This window comes from Natrix helvetica (assembly GCF_964273705.1).
Source record: "Natrix helvetica genome assembly, chromosome: 1".
Lineage (NCBI taxonomy): Eukaryota > Metazoa > Chordata > Lepidosauria > Squamata > Natricidae > Natrix > Natrix helvetica.
In genome coordinates this window covers 2064259-2083978 of record NC_138548.1, presented here as the reverse complement: position 1 = coordinate 2083978, position 19720 = coordinate 2064259, and the positions used below count along the sequence as shown (strand labels likewise).

Genomic DNA, 19720 nt, shown 5'->3' with positions numbered 1-19720 from the left:
CTCTCTCTCTCTCTCTCTCTCTCTCTCTCTCTCTCTCTCTCTCTGGCAGCGCTCCGCCGTCCCCCTGGCAACGCGCCCCCCCGCGCGCGCGCGTTCCCATTGGCCACCGCTATTCCCGCCCTCTCCGCAGCGCTCCCATTGGCGGGCGCGGAGAGGCGCCGAAGCGAGGGGTCCCATTGGCCGGGGCGGCTGCCCGTCTCGCGCGGGGCCAGAGGGGCGGGGGTTCCGGTTCCGGTGTGGAGGCGGCGGCAGCAGCAGCAGAAGCAGCGCTGGCGGCCAAGCGAGTGTCGGAGGGGGCCGGGCCCAGCGCGGCGAGGACAACACGCCAGGCCCGCTCCCGCCCGGCAGGCAGCCCGCCATGAGGCGGCGGCGGCGGGAGCAGCAGCATCAGCCGCCCCTCGAGCCCTGAAGGCAGCCGAGCGCCGTAGGCCCCGACCCGCTTGAGGGGAGCCGGCCCAGCCATGGACAACCAGGTGAGGAGGAGCAGGGATAGGAGGAAGCCCCTCCCCTTTCCCCCTCCCTCCCGGGAATGGGCGGGGCCGGTGTTCATTGGGCGCGCGGCGGCCACGCCCACCCTCTTCGGAAAGGGGCGGGGTTTGGGCAGCGAGCCACGAGGCTGGCCACGCCCACCAAGGTCCTCATGCAGCCCCTCCTCCCCCGCCTGCCTTTTGTTTGGGGGTCGGGGGGGGGGAGATGAATGGGGTGCCCTCCCCGTTGAAAGAGGGGGGAGGGGGAAAGCACCTGGCCCGGAGGGAGGGGAGGGGAGGAGCCTGCCCACCTGAAGGGGCGTGGCTTCCTCAAGGCAGGGAAAGAAGAATGGATAGAATAGAAATAGATTTGAATAGGATAATAAGAGACTATAATAAGAATAGAATAGAGAAGAAGAATAGGGGATGGAATAGAAATAGAACCGTAGCAGAGTTGGAAGGGACCTTGGAGATCATCTAGTCCGACCCCTTGCTCAGGCAGGAGGCCTGTACTAGGGATTCGAACCACTGAACTGCTGACCTTTCTGATCGGCAAACACGGTGTCTTGGCCTCTGAGCCACCTAATAAGAGACTATAATAAGACTAGAGAAGAGAAGGAGGGTAGGGAATAGAATAGAAATAGAAAAATAAACAGTAACAGAGTTAGAAGGGAGCTTGGAGGTCATCTAGTCCAACCCCATACTCAGGCAGGAGGCCTGTACTAGGAATTCAAACTGCCGACCTTTCTGATTGACAAGTTTAGTGTCTTAAGTCACTGAGCCACCTAATAATAGATTATAATAAGAATAGAATAGGGAAGAGAAGAAGAATAGGGAATAGAACTGGAACAGTAAACAGTAACAGAGCTGGAAGGGAACCTGGAGGTCATCTAGTCCGGCCCCCTGCTCAAGGAGTAGGCCTGTACTAGGGATTCGAACTGCCAACCTTTCTGAACGACAGGCTCAGCGCCTTAGCCACTGAGACACCTAATAAGAATAATAACTATAATAAGAATAGAATAGACTATAAAATAACCTGGAAGGGACCTTGGAGGTCCTCTAGTCCAGCTCCCTGCTCAAGGGGAGGGAGGGGAGCAGAGGCTCTTCCACTCATTTACCCCCATATTGCCTGCAGCTCCCATTGCATTTGGGGATGACTGCCCCCCTACACACCCACTCACTCTGCACATCAGTCCTGGCATCTGCAGCCAGCCCTAGGCCGATCCTGATGTACCTTTGCAACCTGTTGCAACTGGGTGAGAGTAGATGTGTCTGATGTGAAGGCTTTTGCATCAGAGCCCATGAGCCTTCAGGACGCTGACAAAAAGTGCAGCGAAGAGCAACTAAGAGGATTAAAGACCCCGGAGACTACAGCGTATGAAGACCGATGCGGTTGCAGGATTTGGCTTTGGCTAGTGTAGAGCCCAGCCTGTGGACCGAGACTGGTCTGAAGCACGCTGGCAACGGGTCAGTGCAAACAAGCGAAGCCTTGTCCGTGGAATGCAGGCAATAGGTAAAACCTTCCGGTCTACGGGAAAACCTTTCTCCGTGGAACCAGTCCCTGGTGTTCAAAAGGTTGGGGTCACAGGTCTAGAGAAAAGAGGGACTAGAGAGGGGACATGATAGCAATATTCCAATATCTGAGGGGCTGCCCCAAAGAGGAAGGGGTCAACATATTCTCCAAAGCACCAGAGGGCAAGACAAGAAGCAATGGATGGAAACTCATCAAAAAAAGAAGCAACCTGGAACTAAGGAGGAACATCTAAACAGTGAGAACAATTAACCAGTGGAACAGCTTGCCACCAGAAGTCATGGGCGCTCCATTACTGGTTGATTGTTCTCACTGTCAGGAAGTTTCGCCTTAATTCCAGGTTTCTTTTTCTCCATCAGTTTCCATCCGCCATTCCTTGTCTGGCCTTCAGGTGCCTTGGAACACAGCTTGACCCCTTCCTCTCTGTGGCAGCTCCTCAAGTATTGGAAGACTGCTGTCCTTCTCTTCACTTTAAGAGCTTAGAATAGCAGAGTTGGAAGGGACCTTGGAGGCCTTCTAGTCCAACCCCTTGCCTAGGCAGGAAACCCTATACCGTTTCAGACAAATGGCTATCCAACATCTTCTTAAAGACTTCCAGTGTTGGGGCATTCACAACTTCTGGAGGCAAATTCTGTTCCACTGATTAATTGTTCTAACTGCCACGAAGTTTCTCCTCAGTTCTAAGTTGCTTCTCTCCTTGATTAGTTTCCACCCATTGCTTCTTGTTCTACCCTCAGGTGCCTTGGAGAATAGTTTGACTCCCTCTTCTTTGTGGCAACCTCTGAGATATTGGAAATCTGCTATCATGTCTCCCCTAGTCCTTCTTTCTCTTAAGCTAAACATACCCAGTTCCTGCAACCGTTCTTCATATGTTTTAGCCTCTATTTTCCTAATCCTCTTGGTTGCTCTTCTCTCCACTCTTTCTAGAGTCTCAAACTCTTTTTTTATAGCGTGGTGACCAAACCTGGATGCAGTTATTCCAAGTGTGGCCTTACTAAGGCTTTATAGAGTGGTATTAGTATCTCCCTTGATCTTGATTGCATCCCTCAGTTAATACATTTTAGGATTGCATTGGCTTTTTTGGCTGCCACTGCACATGGCTGGCTCGTGTTTTAAGTGACTGCCCTCTAGGACTGCAGCCTAGGCCAAATCAAGGAACGATGGTCATTGGAGGAGAGAGAGTTGAGCCTTCTGGTTAATGTAATGAAGAAGAGAAGTTATTTAGCTGTGTATCGATTGGATTTGAGCCATTCCTTCCAACTTCTATAAGCACCCGGGGCATCTCGGATCTGCAAAACGAGGGAAAGGTTGCGTCAACATTCAAACTCAAAGCATCTTTGGGTACGCAAGGTAGATACTGATAAAGGTTGAAGCATCTTTGTCAGACATCCAAAGCTAGAACTTGGGCTATCCGAGGGGGAGCCAAAAAAAAGCCCAAATGGATGGGCCTACAGCAAAAGTCCTGCCAATGATATTAAAGTCAGCTGTGCAGACACTGGGGCCCATCCTCCTCTTTTCTTTTAACCGTTCCACCAGTATTTGTGCCAGAAAACCTCTTAACAGTTGTGCAACATCTGTTCTCCCTCCTACGTGCCTGGACCGCTTTTGAGTTGCGTTCGTATCTTCCACCTGACAGCCGAGTGTCGGTTTCATGTCAGTTTATCCTATTGCCCCACCGCAGGAGCAGGGACCTCAGATCATCCTCACCCTACGAGCGCAAAGCTTTGGTTGCCAAGCCAGGCGGTCGTTAAGTCGGCTTGTCCCATGTCACGACCTCTCTTGCCACCGGTATTAACGCTGCCGATGTTGTTAGTAAAAAGGTTGTAAAGCGAATCCGAAGGTCGCAGAAGGAGGTCACGTGAATTCTGCAACCTTCATAGACACGAATCTGTTTTCGTGGCTGTTGTAACCACGAACAGTTCCTCAAACTGAGGCCTAGTTGTATTTCTGAACAGACCACCCACTCCTAAACTCTTGCTTTTGATTACCGTATTTTTCAGAGTATAAGACGCACCCTTTTTTCCTCAAAAAAGAAGCTGAAATTTTGGGTGCGTCTTATACACCGAATAAAGCATTTTTTTCCTCCTGAAGCCCCGCCCCCTTCACCAAAATGGTCATGCATAGCCTTTCAGAGAGCTCCTGGGGGCTGGGGAGGGCAGAAATGAGCAAGAAACGGGCCGTTTCCCCCCACCCCCCAGCGGCACTCCATAAGCCTCCATAAGGCTTTGTATGCAATTTTTTTCACAAAAAACTGGCCTTTTTTTGCTCGTTTTCACACACACACACACACACACACACACGAGCACTCATCAAGCTCCCCAAAAGCTATTCATGCCTTTTTTTGTTTTGTTTTGTTTTGAAAAAAAAAATGGCCATTTTTGGGAGGCTTGCATAGTACAAAAACTTTTTTTTCTCCTTTTGGAAAGCTCTTTAACTGATTGATGAGAATTACGTGGATTAAGTGCTGTCCCAGCAGGAACGAAGTCTTAAGTGCTGCAGATTGTCAGCGATTTCCTTCTCCACCACATGGATAAATACACCTGGAAATATCTACCAACCCACCTACTCTCTCTCTCTTCCTACCTACCTACTGTATTTCTCCCCCCCTCTCTCTATCTCTCCCCTCCACCTACCTACCTATCTACTGTATTTCTCTCTCTACCTACCTACCTACCTACCTACCTACCAACCTATCTACTCTCTTTCCCTACCTATCTACTGTATTCTCTTATCTTTTTCTATTTCTCTCTCTCTATCCCTCTATCTACACCCTCTCTCTTTCTCTCTACCTACCTACTGTATCCCTCTATTTCTCTCTCTCTCTCTCTCTCTTTCTATCCCTTTATCTACCTACCTAACTCTCTCTCTCCCTACTTGCCTGCTTTTACACATGTACTTTCTCAGGTGAGGAAATGGTTTAGCCCCTGGGCTGCAAAGGGCCCTCCTGAGGCTCTCTGCTCTGGGCTAATCCCTCCGTTCCCGCAAACCCGTGGTAACATATCCCAAAAGTGGCAGAAAAGTCTTAACAACTTGAAGAGGAAGAACGTGGGTCCTGTCGGTTTATTGTTGTTGTTGTTGTTTGAGCGGTTTTTTGAGCGGTAGGCCCTTGTACCTACCTGAGCTGGAAAGGATTGTCACCCCCTTACTGCTAGAACAGCTAAGAAAACCCCAGGTCCACCCATGACTCCCAACCACATGGGCGTCTTCGGGTTTGTTTGTAAATATCGCCCCATATTTGAACAGCAAGTCCCATTTCACAGCTGGAAGAGGGTAAGCCCACAGACACTGGATTTGTCATCTGGACGGATCTCCTTTGCTGGGAGCTCAACCTGTAGTTTGTGCGTGAGAAATTAATGGGCAGCAGGCCTTTTATCTTTCCAATAATTGAGTGGGGCCCAGATCCTGAATGTTTGGTTCTAAGATGAGTTTTTTTTCTAAAGGAGCATCCCTCGGCTTAGCTGTCACGTGAGCTGATGAGTTCCCAGCCACTTGGGAAAAGCAGGTTTTAAACCAAGGATTTGAATCGTTTCTTGTCTTTCCTGAACTATAGACCAGCCGTCACCAACTGGAGGTCCGCAGAAAAATTATTTGCATTTTTTTTTAGATTGCATTGAATCAGGGGTCCTCCAACTACGGTCCCTGGGACAGATACGTGCAATGGACACGTGTGTTGCTGCAGAGAGTCTCGCCCCTTCGGGGACTTTTGGGACGGGGCGGAGGAAGGCAGAAATTCCGACAAGGTCTGCTTCAGCCTCTTGGTGCAGCTGCTGGCAAAGAGCCGGAGGGCTTCGTTCCAGTGGACTGAATCATGGCCTGGAACCCAGCCTGGCACTCCCACAGGTCTTCCCTCTGCTTGGAAAGCTATGCTGGTAGTCCTCAGTGAGGTGCTTCTACTCTTTCAGATCCAATTTGAACCGAGCTGTCTTGCCAATTCTTTCTCATGGTGGCTGCTTAGCTCCAGCATCTGCTTCCTGTTGGGGCCCTAAGCAGCTCGGGCGGGCAGGCGAGGAGGGGCTGGGAGGGGAGGGGTGAGGAGAGGCCGGCAAGGCGCCCCTCGACGTGAGTGGCATTGAGTTGGCCACACCCACCCAGTCACATGACCACCTAGCCACACCCACCCAGCCGGTCATTAGGCAGATCATATTAGTGGTCCGCGGGATTTAGAATTATGAACTTAGTGGTCCCTGAGGTCCAAAAGATTGGTGACCCCTGACCTAGACAGTTGGTGTTAATTTTTTTTTAAAAGAAAGTCCCTGTTGCAGTTCTCCAGCTAGATCTAACAGTCAAGGTGTTTTTGCCTCCCTCCCTCCCTCTCTTCCTTTGCCCCTCCCCTCCCACACCGCCTTCCCCCTTCCTAGTGTACAGTCCAGGTGAAGTTGGAGCTCGGACACCGTGCCCAGCTGCGCAAGAAGCCCACCACAGAGGGCTTCACCCACGACTGGATGGTCTTTGTACGAGGCCCAGAACAGTTTGAGATTCAGCACTTCGTGGAGAGGGTAGTCTTCCGTCTCCATCAGAGCTTCCCTAAACCAAAACGTGGTGAGTGAGCGGGCGAGCGGTTGTGGCTGCCTGGGGCGTCCCAAGAGGCAACCGGGAAGGAAGGAGGAATTTCCTGACAGGGAGAACCATCAACCCACGGAAGAGAAGTTGTCTTCGGAAGTTGTGGGAGCTCCATCCCTGGAGGCTTTCAAGAAGAGGCTGGACTGCCCTCTGTCGGAAAGGGTGTAAGACGGTGTACCTATGGCACGCAGGCCACAGGTGGCACGCAAAGCCATTTGTTAGGGCATGCGAGGTGTTGCCCTGTCAGCTCCAGCATGCATGTGTGCGCTAGCCAGCTGACTTTGGCCTTCATTTTCGGAGGTTTTTCACCCTCTGGAGGCTTCCCTGCCTCCCAGCAATTCACCTTCTTGCAGCCAATGGGGATTGCAGAGGCTGAAATTGAAAGTGAAACTTGCTGTTTGCTTCAAGGAGGCAAATTGTCTGGGAGGCAGAGGCAGATTTTTTTTTCTTGCGCTAATCAGGCTGTTTACTGCAAGGAGGTAAATCAATAACTATAAATGCCCTATAGAATGTTTAAATTATTAGACTTATTTTTTAAAGGTGCTTTATTATTATTATTCCAGACAACAAAACGAAGAAGCTTTTTAAAATAAATGCTTGATCTGAAGAGGCCCCGTGCTATTGTATCTTCTTTGAAACAGCAGAGAATAGGTTTCCGGTGCATGCATGCACACCCGCCAGCAGGTTTTCCAGTTACTGCCTCACACGCACACGTGCAGGTTAGCTGGCCAGTGCAGATGCTCGCAGGCCTTCCATTTCCGGCACTGCCGGACGCACAAAGGCCAGCTGATCTTCGCATGCGCCTGCGCGCCAGAAACCCAGGAGAGGAACGGGCGATGCTGTGCATGCCAGGCAACATGCCTCTGTGTGCCACTTCGGGCATACGTGCCATAGGTTCGCCATCACGGGCATAGGATCTCCTGCTTGAGCGTGGGGGGGGGGGGTTGGACTAGATGACCTAAGAGGTCCCTTCCAACTCTTGCTATTCTGTTCAGAGTCTCTGTTAAGAGCTTAAATAGGAAGTCGGTTCTCCCAGTTGAGAAAAAACACAAGGATTTGTAGCTCAGAGAAGCATCCTGTGTCCTCCCTGAGGTGTTAGATTTCTACCTGCGGGGAAGTTGACTCCCTGGCTTAGGTCACGCTCCTATCATCTTCCACCCAAATATAAGCAGTCCTCTGCTTCCCACCACAGTGGAGCCCAAAATATACATTGCTAAGTGAAACATTTGTTAAGTGAGTTTTCCCTCGTTGCACGACCTTCCTTGCCAGAGTCGTTAAGCGAATCGTTGCATCTTTCAGTTAACAACCTTCTCGTTAAGCGAACCGTGGCTTCCCCGTGGACTTTGCTTGTCCGCGGGACTCGGTTAAGAATGGCAAAACTGATCCATTGGCCATATCTGTGACACCCCACCACTGCAACTGTCATAAATACGAAGCGCTTGCCAAGCATCTGAATTTTATGGCCACGGGAACCACAGAGCAGTTTTTGTAAGTTTTTTAAATGGCCCCGAGTCACTTTTTTCAGGGACCGATTGAACGTTGCGTGAATGAACTGTCGTAAGTGGGGGACTACCTATATAGGTTTTGCACTTAAGGAACCCAGCGGAAGGGCTCAAATTGGCCGCCAAAGGATGAAGAACGTCCTCTGCAGGCACGGACGGAGATGGAACTGCTTTAGAATTAGAATAACAGAGTTGGAAGGGACCTCGGAGGTCTTCTAGTCCAACCCCTCTGCTCTGGCAGGAAACCCTATAGCAGTGTTTCTCAACCTAGGTGACTTTTAACTCCTGTGGACTTCAACTCCCAGAATCCCCCAGCCAGCTGTGCTGGCTGGGGGATTCTGGGAGTTGAAATCCACAGGACGTAAAGTCGTCACGGTTGAGAAACACTGCCCTATAGCCTTTCAGACAAATGGTTGTCCAGCCTTATCCTAAAAACCTCCAGTGGAGCATTCACAACTTCTGGTAGCAAGCTGTTCCACTGGTTAATTGTTCTCACGGTCAGGAAATTTCTCCTTCATTCTCCATTGCTTGTGAGGTTTTCCTGAGCCTCCCTGGCTCTTTGTGGGGAGCAGCACAAGGTTGGCGTCTGATAGTCCTGTTTTAGGTCCCTGGGGTGTCCCTCTTTTTCTCCAGCCCTCTAACCCTAACCAACAAACATCGGGTAATTTAGAAGCCCCGGATCCTGAAATTTTGAAATATCAAGCTATTTTCCAAGGCACCCGAAGGCCAGACAAGGAATAATAGATGGTTGACCAAGGAGAGATTCAACCTGGAAATAAGGAGACATTTTCTGACAGAGCAATCAACCAGTGAACAGAAGTTGCCTTCAGAAATTGTGGGAGATTCATCCCTGGAGGCTTCCAAGAAGAGACTGGACTCCCCTCTGTCAGAAATGGGTCCTCCCCTTTCAGCTTCTAGAACCTCATCTCTTGTAGTTTTCCTAAGAAATTTAACATGAACTTCCCTTGGAACATTGTGTGTTCTTGCATAGGCTGAATTAACCCTAGAGATCAGATCAATGTCCCACCAAAACTGTTGTTTATCTCTATTAATATATTCTGCTAGTATTGTGGTCATAATCTCCTTAAGATCTTCGTTCTCAACTTCTGGCAAGTTTTGGAACCTAAGAAAAAAAAACATCCTTTTTAAATTCCATTTTTAACATCTGATTTCCAAATTCTGCATGCCCCCTTTGGATTGTCTTCATCTTATCTCTCATCCCAACCGCCCCCTCCTTCAGCACACCTATCCTCTGTTCATTCCGTGTGGTTTGCTGATTCGTCTGTCTGAGCTGTTCATTTAAGTCCTGCAATTGTTTTTTAATTTCGTCCTGTCCCTTTAAGATGATTTGAAGCATCTGTTGAGTAGACAAGTCCTTTGCACTCTCTTCAGAGGCTTTAGGTTGTAAAAAAGATCCCAGTTGTGACTGGTGAGCGGGGCTGGACGTGGAGGATGTTGGGGCCAACGAGGCCTTACCAGGCGGTAATTTCTTTGGACCCATCATGAGGCTCAGAGATAGTTGTTGCTCTGTACAAAGAGATGGCGTCTGTGGGAGAGCACAGCCGGTAGGGATCACCAGGAAAGCAAGTCCAAAGGAGAATAAATCGTCTAATACAAAACTAGAGCAGATAGGTGGGTCAGAATTGTAGCCAATTTTTTTCTTATGGACATTGCAGCAGCACAGAACTTTGCCACTGCATACGTGGTAGCCGGGTTAGTGTCCTGGAGGAGAAAGCCTAGATAAAAATTGTCTGCCCTCCCTGGCAATCTCTCTAATAAGGGGAGAATATGTGCAGACCTACAAGCTCTGCGTAGCTCAGCAGTGTAATAGAACATGTGAATTATCTTCCACTTCTCCTTTACCACATATACAAACCCGTTCTGCTATAGGTGTTCTCCTATACCTGCCCTGGAGGAGTGCTGAAGGAAGAACGTTAAATCTGGCTCTGAAGAAAGCTATTCTTTGTTTTGGGAAGATCAGGTCATTTAGATATCTTGCCGGTTCCCTCACTCCCTGTTTGATTCTCTCCCTGCTGTAGAGAGGCAACCTATTTAGTTCTTCTTGGAACTCCATGTCCTTCATTCTATTAATTACTGCTTGCTTTGCTTGATCAAAGCCTAGGGGCATTAAGAATAATGGTGAGAGCCCATAAGAGCCCAGCTTGTGATCAATTGCCTGTTTCCAGGGGGAGGGGAAATTGTCAGTCAACACTAGTGGGGACAGTCCCTCTGGAAAGAAATGCATTGATCATCTTCTATGCTGTCCCAAATCTTGTTAATCACATTATTCTTATTAAGTGGAGGATATTAAAAAGCAAAATCTCCACCTGTTTAAATAAGAGTAATGTAGTTACAACCCATGGCTGGAAAGGTGGCAGTGGTACACATTTAAATTGCAAGGATGTATTAACTAATGTCACAATACCCCTTTAGCTCTCCCCCCCCCCCACCTTGCTTGGGACAGCTGGGATTGAGTTAACCCAATGGCCATCTAACTGAATCTCTGCGGAGGCCCAGGTTTCCTGCAAGAAGAGGATGTCAAATTGTGATATATAGTCAAAAAAGAGTTGGTCTTTTGATGGAACAGACCAACCTGCTATATTCCAGGTTATAAGGGGAAAGTGGGTCATCTTTTGCAGCTCATCGGGAAGCTTGATTTATACAAAGGGAAGTTGTCTGGTTGTTACCGTGGATTGAGGTGTCATCGCACACCGAATTGGCCTTCTTTAAAAATAGGGAGGATCGGTCTAAGTCATGTGTAGACTCTTGAGGAACCTGTTCAGGGTAAGAGGTTTTAGCACCAGCTAACAGAGCTTGCCATTCCGATGCCTCTTCTCTGGGTGTAGGACAAGGCGTTATTAGGTCGTCTTTCATTCTTTGAGATGGTGGCTCTGACGTGGGTCGGCTCTCAGTTTCTTGGTTTGGTGCTGAAGGTGTCATGGGATATTCACACAGGGATGAAAACATCTCCATCTCTACTGGGATCTCTAATACCCCCTTTGGGTCTTGGCTTGTATTTTCCATGATCTTGTATTCATGTAATCTCTTGTCCTCTAGGGGAGAAGTGAGAGGCTCAATTATTGGGGAAACCAGATCTATAAGCAGCTCTGCTGTATCCATTGTGACCAATAAGGATTTCTTTAAATTTTCTAATTTGTATAATACATTGTCTTGTTCTTTCCTTGTGGACAGTGGGAGAGAACTACCCTTGTCGCGTTTCCTGCCGGCTTCCCCATTGACTTTCTGGGGAAGCCAGCAGGAAAACTAGCTAAATGGGTATTGCTTGATTCCAGGGCGGTGCAACCGGTCATGGCTACCAAGCGGTTAACACGCACCCAGCTCACGATCAGGTGACACCTCCAGGGCCGCTGGAACTCCAAAACCACCCTTCCTTCAGTCAGCCGCTGAAAAAAAATGGTCGTAGGTTGAGGACTGCAAGCACATGGCTGAAATTCAATAGCACCCGGGAGGAATTGCCTGGGGGTGACAGGAGTAGCTTTCAGCTGCCTGGGTGGTAGGAACCACGGGGTGTGGCTTCTGTCCCCCACCCCCTACTTTTCTCATGGAAGTTCTTGTGTCACGTCCCTCGGTGCGGTTGCCGGTGGAGGGCAAGCTTTAAACGTCGTCGTCCCCCCAGCCATTCCTTTGATGGCTTCAGACGGCCCAGGGGCCCCTTTTTAATCCTGACCAAGGAGTTCTAGGTAGTGGGTAGTCCTCAACTTACGCCCACCATCGGGCCTGACATTTCCGTTGTTAATTGGGTCATTGGTTCAGTGAGGTTTGCCCCCATTTTACGACATTTCTCGCCAGTCGTTAAGTGAATCACTGCAGTGGTTAAGTTAGCCACACGTTAAGTCAGGGGTGTCCAAACTTGGGAACTTTAAGACTTGTGGACTTCAACTCCCAGAATTCCCCAGCCAGCATGGCTGGCTGGGGAATTCTGGGAGTTGAAGTCCACAAGTCTTAAAGTTCCCAAGTTTGGACACCCCTGCGTTAAGTGTATCTGGCAACTGTCATAAGTATGAACCAGTTGCCCGGGGTCTGGGTTTGAGTCACGTGACGATGGGGGTGCTGCAAGGGTCGTAGGTTGTGGGGAACGGTCGTAAGTAACTTTTTTTTCAGAGCCCTTGTAGTGTCGAACGGTCACTAAATGAACTGCCAGGTATTGCCTGCAGATCCTTACTATGAGTAGTAAGAGTGTCGCGCTTTGGCCCCACCGTTTTGATTCTCCTGCTTTACTCGGGGCTGCTGGGGAGGTTGGCTAACGCTCGTTTTTTGCTTCTCTCTCTCCCCCCTCCCCAGTTTGCAAAGAGCCCCCTTACAAAGTGGAGGAGTCTGGCTACGCGGGGTTTATTATGCCCATTGAGGTCTACTTCAAGAATAAGGTACCATTTTATTTTCTTCCTCCTCCTCCTCCCTGCATTCCATCTCCTGGCCAACCCCCGGGAACCAATGTCACCTTCCTCTTTTGTATCTCTTATTGTCCATTTCTTGCCTTCTAAATCCGAGGCAAGGTGTGGATGGACAGAAAAACGTCCTCTTTTTTTCCCTAAGGCATAGGTTTAGGCCAGGGGTCGGCAACCTGCAGCTCTGGAGCCACACCTGGCTCTGTCACCCCTCTGCTGCGGCTCCCTGTCGCCAGTCGGCTCCAGAGTTGGTAGGGCTTTTGGTTAGGACAGGTAGGGGGGAAAGGACGCCGCTCTAGGAGGAGACTCTCTGGTGGGGGAACCTGACTTCCGGTCATCTCCAGAATTGAACGGGGGAGGGGCTTCCGGTTAGGGCCTTTGTGGCTCTTTGAGTGTTTTTAAGGTTGCCGATCCCTGGTTTAGGCATTCCAGCTCTGATCTACCTCCCCCCCCATGCAGATCATTCTGAAAGGAGATAGGATCCTTTCTTTTTCTCACCCCAAATTCATGACCTTCTGTTTTCTCCCTGCCTTTCATTGTCTCCTGCTTTGGGCGGGGGGGGGGGGGGTGTTGGACTAGATGACCTACAAGGTCCCTTCCAACTCTCTTAGTTTGAATATTTCCTTCTGGCCAACCCCGGGAATCAAATCCACCTTCCAAATCAAGATACGGATGAACAGAAAACTTTGCCCTTTTCCTAAAACCGTCATGAGTACCGTGTTTCCCCCCCCCCAAAAAAATAAGACCCAACTGGAAAATAAGCCCTAGCATGATTTTTTCCAAGGTGCTTGTAATATAAGCCCTAACCCCCCCCCCCCCAAATAAGCCCCAGTTACGATTGATGGATGCATTTAGGTACCATACTTTACTGAAACTAAGACCTACCTCGAAAATAAACCCTAATACACTCTTTTGGAGCAAAACATTAAGATAAGATCCGGTCTTATTTTCGGATATGTATGATTAGTTCATTCCAACTCTGATCGATCCCACCTGTGCTGATCATTCTGGCAGGAGATAGCAGGATTCTTCCTTCTTTCCCACCCCAAATTAATTAATGTGCCTCTGGGAAAATGGCACTTAGACTTCTCTACTGCTTCATAGTTCCACATCCCTCTCTCAGCTGTTATGCAGAGTCAGCCTCCTTCCTTCTTTCCTTCCTTCCCACTTAGACTTCTATACTGCTTCACAATCCTTCACAGCCCTCTCTAAGCGGTTTAGAGTCAGCCTCTTTCCTTCCTTCCTTCCTTCCTTCCTTCCTTCCTTCCTTCCTTCACACTTCTATACCATTTCACAGTGCTTCACAGCCCTCTCTAAGCGGTTTAGAGTCAGCCTCTTTCCTTCCTTCCTTCCTTCCTTCCTTCCTTCCTTCCTTCCTTCCTTCCTTCCTTCCTTCACACTTCTATACCATTTCACAGTGCTTCACAGCCCTCTCTAAGCGGTTTAGAGTCAGCCTCTTTCCTTCCTTCCTTCCTTCCTTCCTTCCTTCCTTCCTTCGCACTTCTATACCATTTCACAGTGCTTCACAGCCCTCTAAGTGGTTTACAGAGTCAGCCTCTTGCTCCTTCCTTCCTTCCTTCCTTCCTTCCTTCCTTCCTTCCTTCCTTCCTTCCTTCACACTTCTATACCATTTCACAGTGCTTCACAGCCCTCTCTAAGCGGTTTAGAGTCAGCCTCTTTCCTTCCTTCCTTCCTTCCTTCCTTCCTTCCTTCCTTCGCACTTCTATACCATTTCACAGTGCTTCACAGCCCTCTAAGTGGTTTACAGAGTCAGCCTCTTGCTCCTTACTTCCTTCCTTCCTTCCTTCCTTCACACTTCTATACCATTTCACAGTGCTTCACAGCCCTCTCTAAGCGGTTTACAGAGTCAGCCTCTTTCCTTCCTTCCTTCCTTCCTTCCTTCCTTCGCACTTCTATACCATTTCACAGTGCTTCACAGCCCTCTCTAAGCGGTTTACAGAGTCAGCCTCTTGCTCCTTCCTTCCTTCCTTCCTTCCTTCCTTCCTTCCTTCCTTCCTTCCTTCCTTCCTTCCTTCACACTTCTATACCATTTCACAGTGCTTCACAGCCCTCTCTAAGCGGTTTACAGAGTCAGCCTCTTTCCTTCCTTCCTTCCTTCCTTCCTTCCTTCCTTCCTTCCTTCGCACTTCTATACCATTTCACAGTGCTTCACAGCCCTCTCTAAGCGGTTTAGAGTCAGCCTCTTTCCTTCCTTCCTTCCTTCCTTCCTTCCTTCCTTCCTTCCTTCCTTCACACTTCTATACCATTTCACAGTGCTTCACAGCCCTCTCTAAGCGGTTTAGAGTCAGCCTCTTTCCTTCCTTCCTTCCTTCCTTCCTTCCTTCCTTCCTTCCTTCACACTTCTATACCATTTCACAGTGCTTCACAGCCCTCTCTAAGCGGTTTACAGAGTCAGCCTCTTTCCTTCCTTCCTTCCTTCCTTCCTTCCTTCCTTCCTTCGCACTTCTATACCATTTCACAGTGCTTCACAGCCCTCTCTAAGCGGTTTAGAGTCAGCCTCTTTCCTTCCTTCCTTCCTTCCTTCCTTCCTTCCTTCCTTCCTTCCTTCCTTCACACTTCTATACCATTTCACAGTGCTTCACAGCCCTCTCTAAGCGGTTTAGAGTCAGCCTCTTTCCTTCCTTCCTTCCTTCCTTCCTTCCTTCCTTCCTTCCTTCCTTCCTTCCTTCCTTCCTTCACACTTCTATACCATTTCACAGTGCTTCACAGCCCTCTCTAAGCGGTTTAGAGTCAGCCTCTTTCCTTCCTTCCTTCCTTCCTTCCTTCCTTCGCACTTCTATACCATTTCACAGTGCTTCACAGCCCTCTAAGTGGTTTACAGAGTCAGCCTCTTGCCCCCAACAATCTAAGTCCTTTTACTGGACTTGGACGGAAGGCTAAGTCAACCTGGAGCCTGGCGAGATTCGATCTGCCAAACTGCTGGCAGCCGGTGATCAGCAGAAGCAGCCTGCAGTACTGCACTGTGACCACCGCGCCACCCTGGCTCATTAGATGAGCCCCTAACCTCAAAGCTCATGTCCGAAATGTTTTGGGCAAGCTATTTTAAAAAAAGCAATACCCTGTGTCCTTTTGAAGACCGTCTCTACCGCTAAGCATGGCACGGTGACAGCTAAGATGATGTCAGGTCTGCTCCCGCACGAATCGGCCCAGGCAGGATTTTGCCCCATCCTAGCCAAGATTTTGTTGATATATCTGGATGCTCCCATCCTGTACTTCGACCCTGCTTTGAATGTTGACAGGGCCCTGTCCAATCCCCAGAAGGATTTGCCAACAATGTGGTGGAGTTCAGAGTGAGATTTTTTCCCTCCCGTTACCCACTCCTCCTCCTCCTCCTCCTCCTTCTCCTTCGGCTGTTTTATCTTCCCGGACACGGAGAGAGCGAGAGCTGTGGGAATTGCAGGAGAGGGGGACTCTCGTAACCCTTGGGCACCTCTTGAGATTTTGGCTTCTTGCTTTCAGGAGGAACCGAAGAAAGTGTGCTTCACCTATGACCTTTTCCTCAACCTGGAAGGAAACCCGCCGGTGAATCACTTGCGCTGCGAGAAACTCACCTTCAATAACCCCACCAAGGAATTCCGTCACAAGCTCATCAAAGCCGGAGGGGTGAGTAATTAAGGGGCGGGCAGGTAGCCCTTCCTAGGGACTAGGATCGTGACGCCTGCCAGAGGTGGCATGCAGAGCCCTCTCTGTGGACTGGGGTGCTCTCTGAGCTTGGTGGTTTCCTTGCAGACGTTTCGTGACCCAAGCAGGTAACATCTTCAGTGCTGTCCCAAAGGTGCTTTTTTTTTCAAGAGGCAACTGGACTTCCTGGTTTTTCTTGTGAAGACGTTTCACTTCTCCTCCAAGAAGCTTCTTCAGCTGCTTAGTTGACTAAAGAAACATCTGCGATAAAACAACCAAGCTCAGAGAGCACCAAGGATCCCACAACCCCCCTCCTCCTCACCTCAAACCCCACAGTTCTGGCCTGGGCTTCCCCCAAAAAACTAGGAGGCAGAGTCCTAATCCCGACAAAACCCCTTTTATTAAACGAATGTGAACCCCTCTCCTTCAGCCAAGGCCTGGCAAACAGTCTTTCAAAGGAGGATTTATGACCACGGACCTTACCTAGCTTGGAAAGCTGCCATGTAGATATTTTGCAAACGAGGTCCTGGGCAAGGAAAGACTCTGGGCACAGAGTCTCTGAGATTCACGGACAGATCTACACACTCCTGAAGTGAACGAATGAATGGTTTCCTGCAAAAGCCCCCTCCCCTTTTGCTCCCCCTTTATGTTCTATGGGAGGGGTCAATCACTTTCCACCTGTGGTTTTACTCCCAAGTCCACCCTGATTTCTGAGTTGTTCTTTTCTTCTGGCAGCTCTGCGCATGCGCACCCTGGGAACAGGCTCCACCTGTTCTTCTGCCTCACTGCTGTCTGTCTCCGAAGGCAGCTGATCACTGCCAGACGGCCTCGGCCCCCACTCTGCCTCTGACACAGAGCCCTCGTCCGAGCCTTCCCCAGACTCCAGGACTGGCCCAGGTTCCTCCCCAACCTCCTCACTGACCGACTCTGCTGGCGGGCCACAACACCCTTTTAGCACTGATGATGTTCTTTAGTTGGGTCCTGAAATGTTTGCAAGAAAACAGCCAAGCTCAGAGAGCCCCAAGGACTGCACTGTCTTCTCTTCCTCTTCACCCCACTCCCTTCTAGCACTGACGATGTTCCCTAGTTGGGTAATAAAACATCAAGGACCCCTTACTCTAAACTCCTCCAGAATTCTCACAGAGTAAATCTATAGTTACACAGGTAGTTGGTTCAGTCTGATAAGATTCTGCCTGTAAGATGAACAGCAACAAAGAAACTACTCCGAAGTACCGTATTTCTCTGAGTATAAGACGCACCTTTTCCCACCCCCCAAAAGAGGGTGAAAATCTGGGTGCGTCTTATACACTGGATACAGCATTTTTGGTCTCCCAAAACCCTGCTCCCTTCGCAAAAATGGGTTTGAGAGGCCTGCAAAGTGCTCCAGGGCCCTGGGGAGGGTGGAAAATGGGCCATTTATTTATTTATTTATTTATTTATTTCGATTTATCAGTCGCCCCCTCTCCGCAAAGGGACTCGGGGCGACGTACAATTAAATCAAAATACAAGTGTGGCATGGAGGAGGTGACATCAATATTTAACAGTCAAATACAAATGGAAGCCACTAGGTTCAAATAAATAACAATAAATTAAAGCAATTAAAACAGTTAAAACCCCAAAATTTACGATTAAAATATTAAAATATTAAAATTGCCAGGGAGGTTAGAAAGTTCTAGTTAAGCCAGGCCGGCTAGTTGGAACAGGTGGGTCTTGAGTTTCGTGCGGAAGGAGTGGAGATCGGTCGTTGTCCTGATATCCGGGGGGAGGTCATTCCAGAGGGCTGGGCCCATCACAGAGAAGGCCCTATTCCTGGGCGCTGCCCTCTGACACTGCCTGGTGGACGGCACCCGGAGGAGTCCCTCTCTGTGCGAGCGAATTGGTCGCAGGAATGTATGGGGCAGAATGCAGATAGCTAGGTCCTGTGCCATGGAGCGCTTTGAAGATGGTAACTAACACCTTGAAGCGCACCCGGTAGGCCACAGGAAGCCAGTGCAGCTCGCGCAGGAGAGGTGTTACATGGGAGAACCTTGTTCTCCCCATAATTGCCCGCGCGGCCGCATTCTGGACCAGCTGCAGTCTCCGGGTGCATCTCAAGGGGAGCCCCATGTAGAGGGGGGGCTGCCCCCAGGAGCACTCTACAAGCCTCCCAAAGCTCTGCATGTCCTTTTATTTTGCAAAAAGCGAGGCGTGCAGAGGGTTTGGGAGGCGTGCAGAGTGCGAAAACTTTTTTAAAAAATGTACCTCTTTAAAATCATGGTGAGTCTGATGCGTCGAAAAATACGGTAACTCCGTGTGTGGGGGTTGTTGTTTTTTTGAGTGGCTGGGGAATTCTGGGAGTTGACGTCCACAGGTTTTAAAGTGGCCAGGATTTGGAGATCAAAGCATTGATCTGGACTCTTGACCAATGAGAAGCAGGCGTAGCCTTTCCAAGATTGATGGCCGCTTTCTCCCCAGGTGATGGTCATGCCAGAAGGTGCGGAAACTGTCTCCAGGCCGAGTCCGGACTACCCCATGCTTCCTACCATCCCCCTCTCAGCCTTCTCTGATCCTAAGAAGTCCAAGCCATCTCATGGGTCAAAGGTGAGTCGCTTTGGAACACACGGAGTCCTCGACATACGACCGCAATGGAGCCCCAAATGCCTGCGGTTAACTGAAGGTCGTGTGACGTGAGTTTTGCCCGCATTTCACACCTTTTCTTGCCGTTGTTGTTAAGTGAATCACCGCAGCTGTTAACGTTCAGTAACGTCAGGGGTGTCCAAACTTGGTAACTTTAAGACTTGTGGACTTCAACTCCCAGAATTCCCCAGCCAGCCATGCTGGCTGGGGAATTCTGGGAGTTGAAGTCCACAAGTCTTAAAGTTACCAAGTTTGGACACCCCTGAGTAACGTGGTTATGTGAACCTGGCTTCCCCATTGACTCTGCTGGTCAGAAGGTCGTAAACGAGGATCAGGTGACATTGCGATGGTCATAAGTATGAGTCTTGTCGGCAAACATTTTGAACATGTGACCAGAGGGGCGCTGCGATGGTCATAAGTGTGAAAAACCTTCGTAAGTCACTTTTTTCAATCCCGTTGTAACTTTGGTCACTAAATGAAAACTATTAACAGAGGCACATATACCGATTGTATAAATGTTTTTCAGCATTAAAAAAGGGGGGAAATTGGAAATTATAATCCTGAAATAAGGACTAGGGGAGACATGATAGCAGTGTTCCAATATCTCAGGGGTTGCCACAAAGAAGAGGGAGTCAGGCTATTCTCCAAGGCACCTGAGGGCAGGACAAGAAGCAATGGGTGGAAACTAATCAAGGAGAGAAGCAACTTAGAACTGAGGAGAAACTTCCTGACAGTGAGAACAATTAATCAGTGGAACAAAAGTTGCCTCCAAAAGTTGTGAATGCCCCAACACTGGAAGTCTTTAAGAAGATGTTGGATAGCCATTTGTCTGGAACGGTGTAGGGTTTGTCTGAAACGGTATAGGGTTTCCTGCCTAGGCAGGGGGTTGGACTAGAAGACCTCCAAGGTCCCTTCCAACTCTACTATTGTATTATTGTATTAATATATCCATAAAATATATCCATCGTTGTGGAGATTCTCCGTCCTCCAAGTCTT

General features: G+C 49.3%; 1 protein-coding gene across 1 annotated transcript in view; it reads left to right on the top strand.

Moving 5' to 3' along the window:
• Positions 1 to 225: 225 nt before the first annotated feature.
• MLLT1 (MLLT1 super elongation complex subunit) overlaps positions 226 to 19720 on the top strand; it is a 34122-nt gene continuing 14627 nt past the window's right edge. Inside the window, exons 1-5 of the mRNA XM_081938422.1 lie at positions 226 to 473; positions 6357 to 6537; positions 12363 to 12445; positions 15947 to 16090; positions 18563 to 18774. Of these exons, the coding sequence (XP_081794548.1) occupies positions 462 to 473; positions 6357 to 6537; positions 12363 to 12445; positions 15947 to 16090; positions 18563 to 18774 (632 nt within the window). The 5' untranslated portion in view covers positions 226 to 461. The remainder of the gene's footprint in view (positions 474 to 6356; positions 6538 to 12362; positions 12446 to 15946; positions 16091 to 18562; positions 18775 to 19720) is intronic.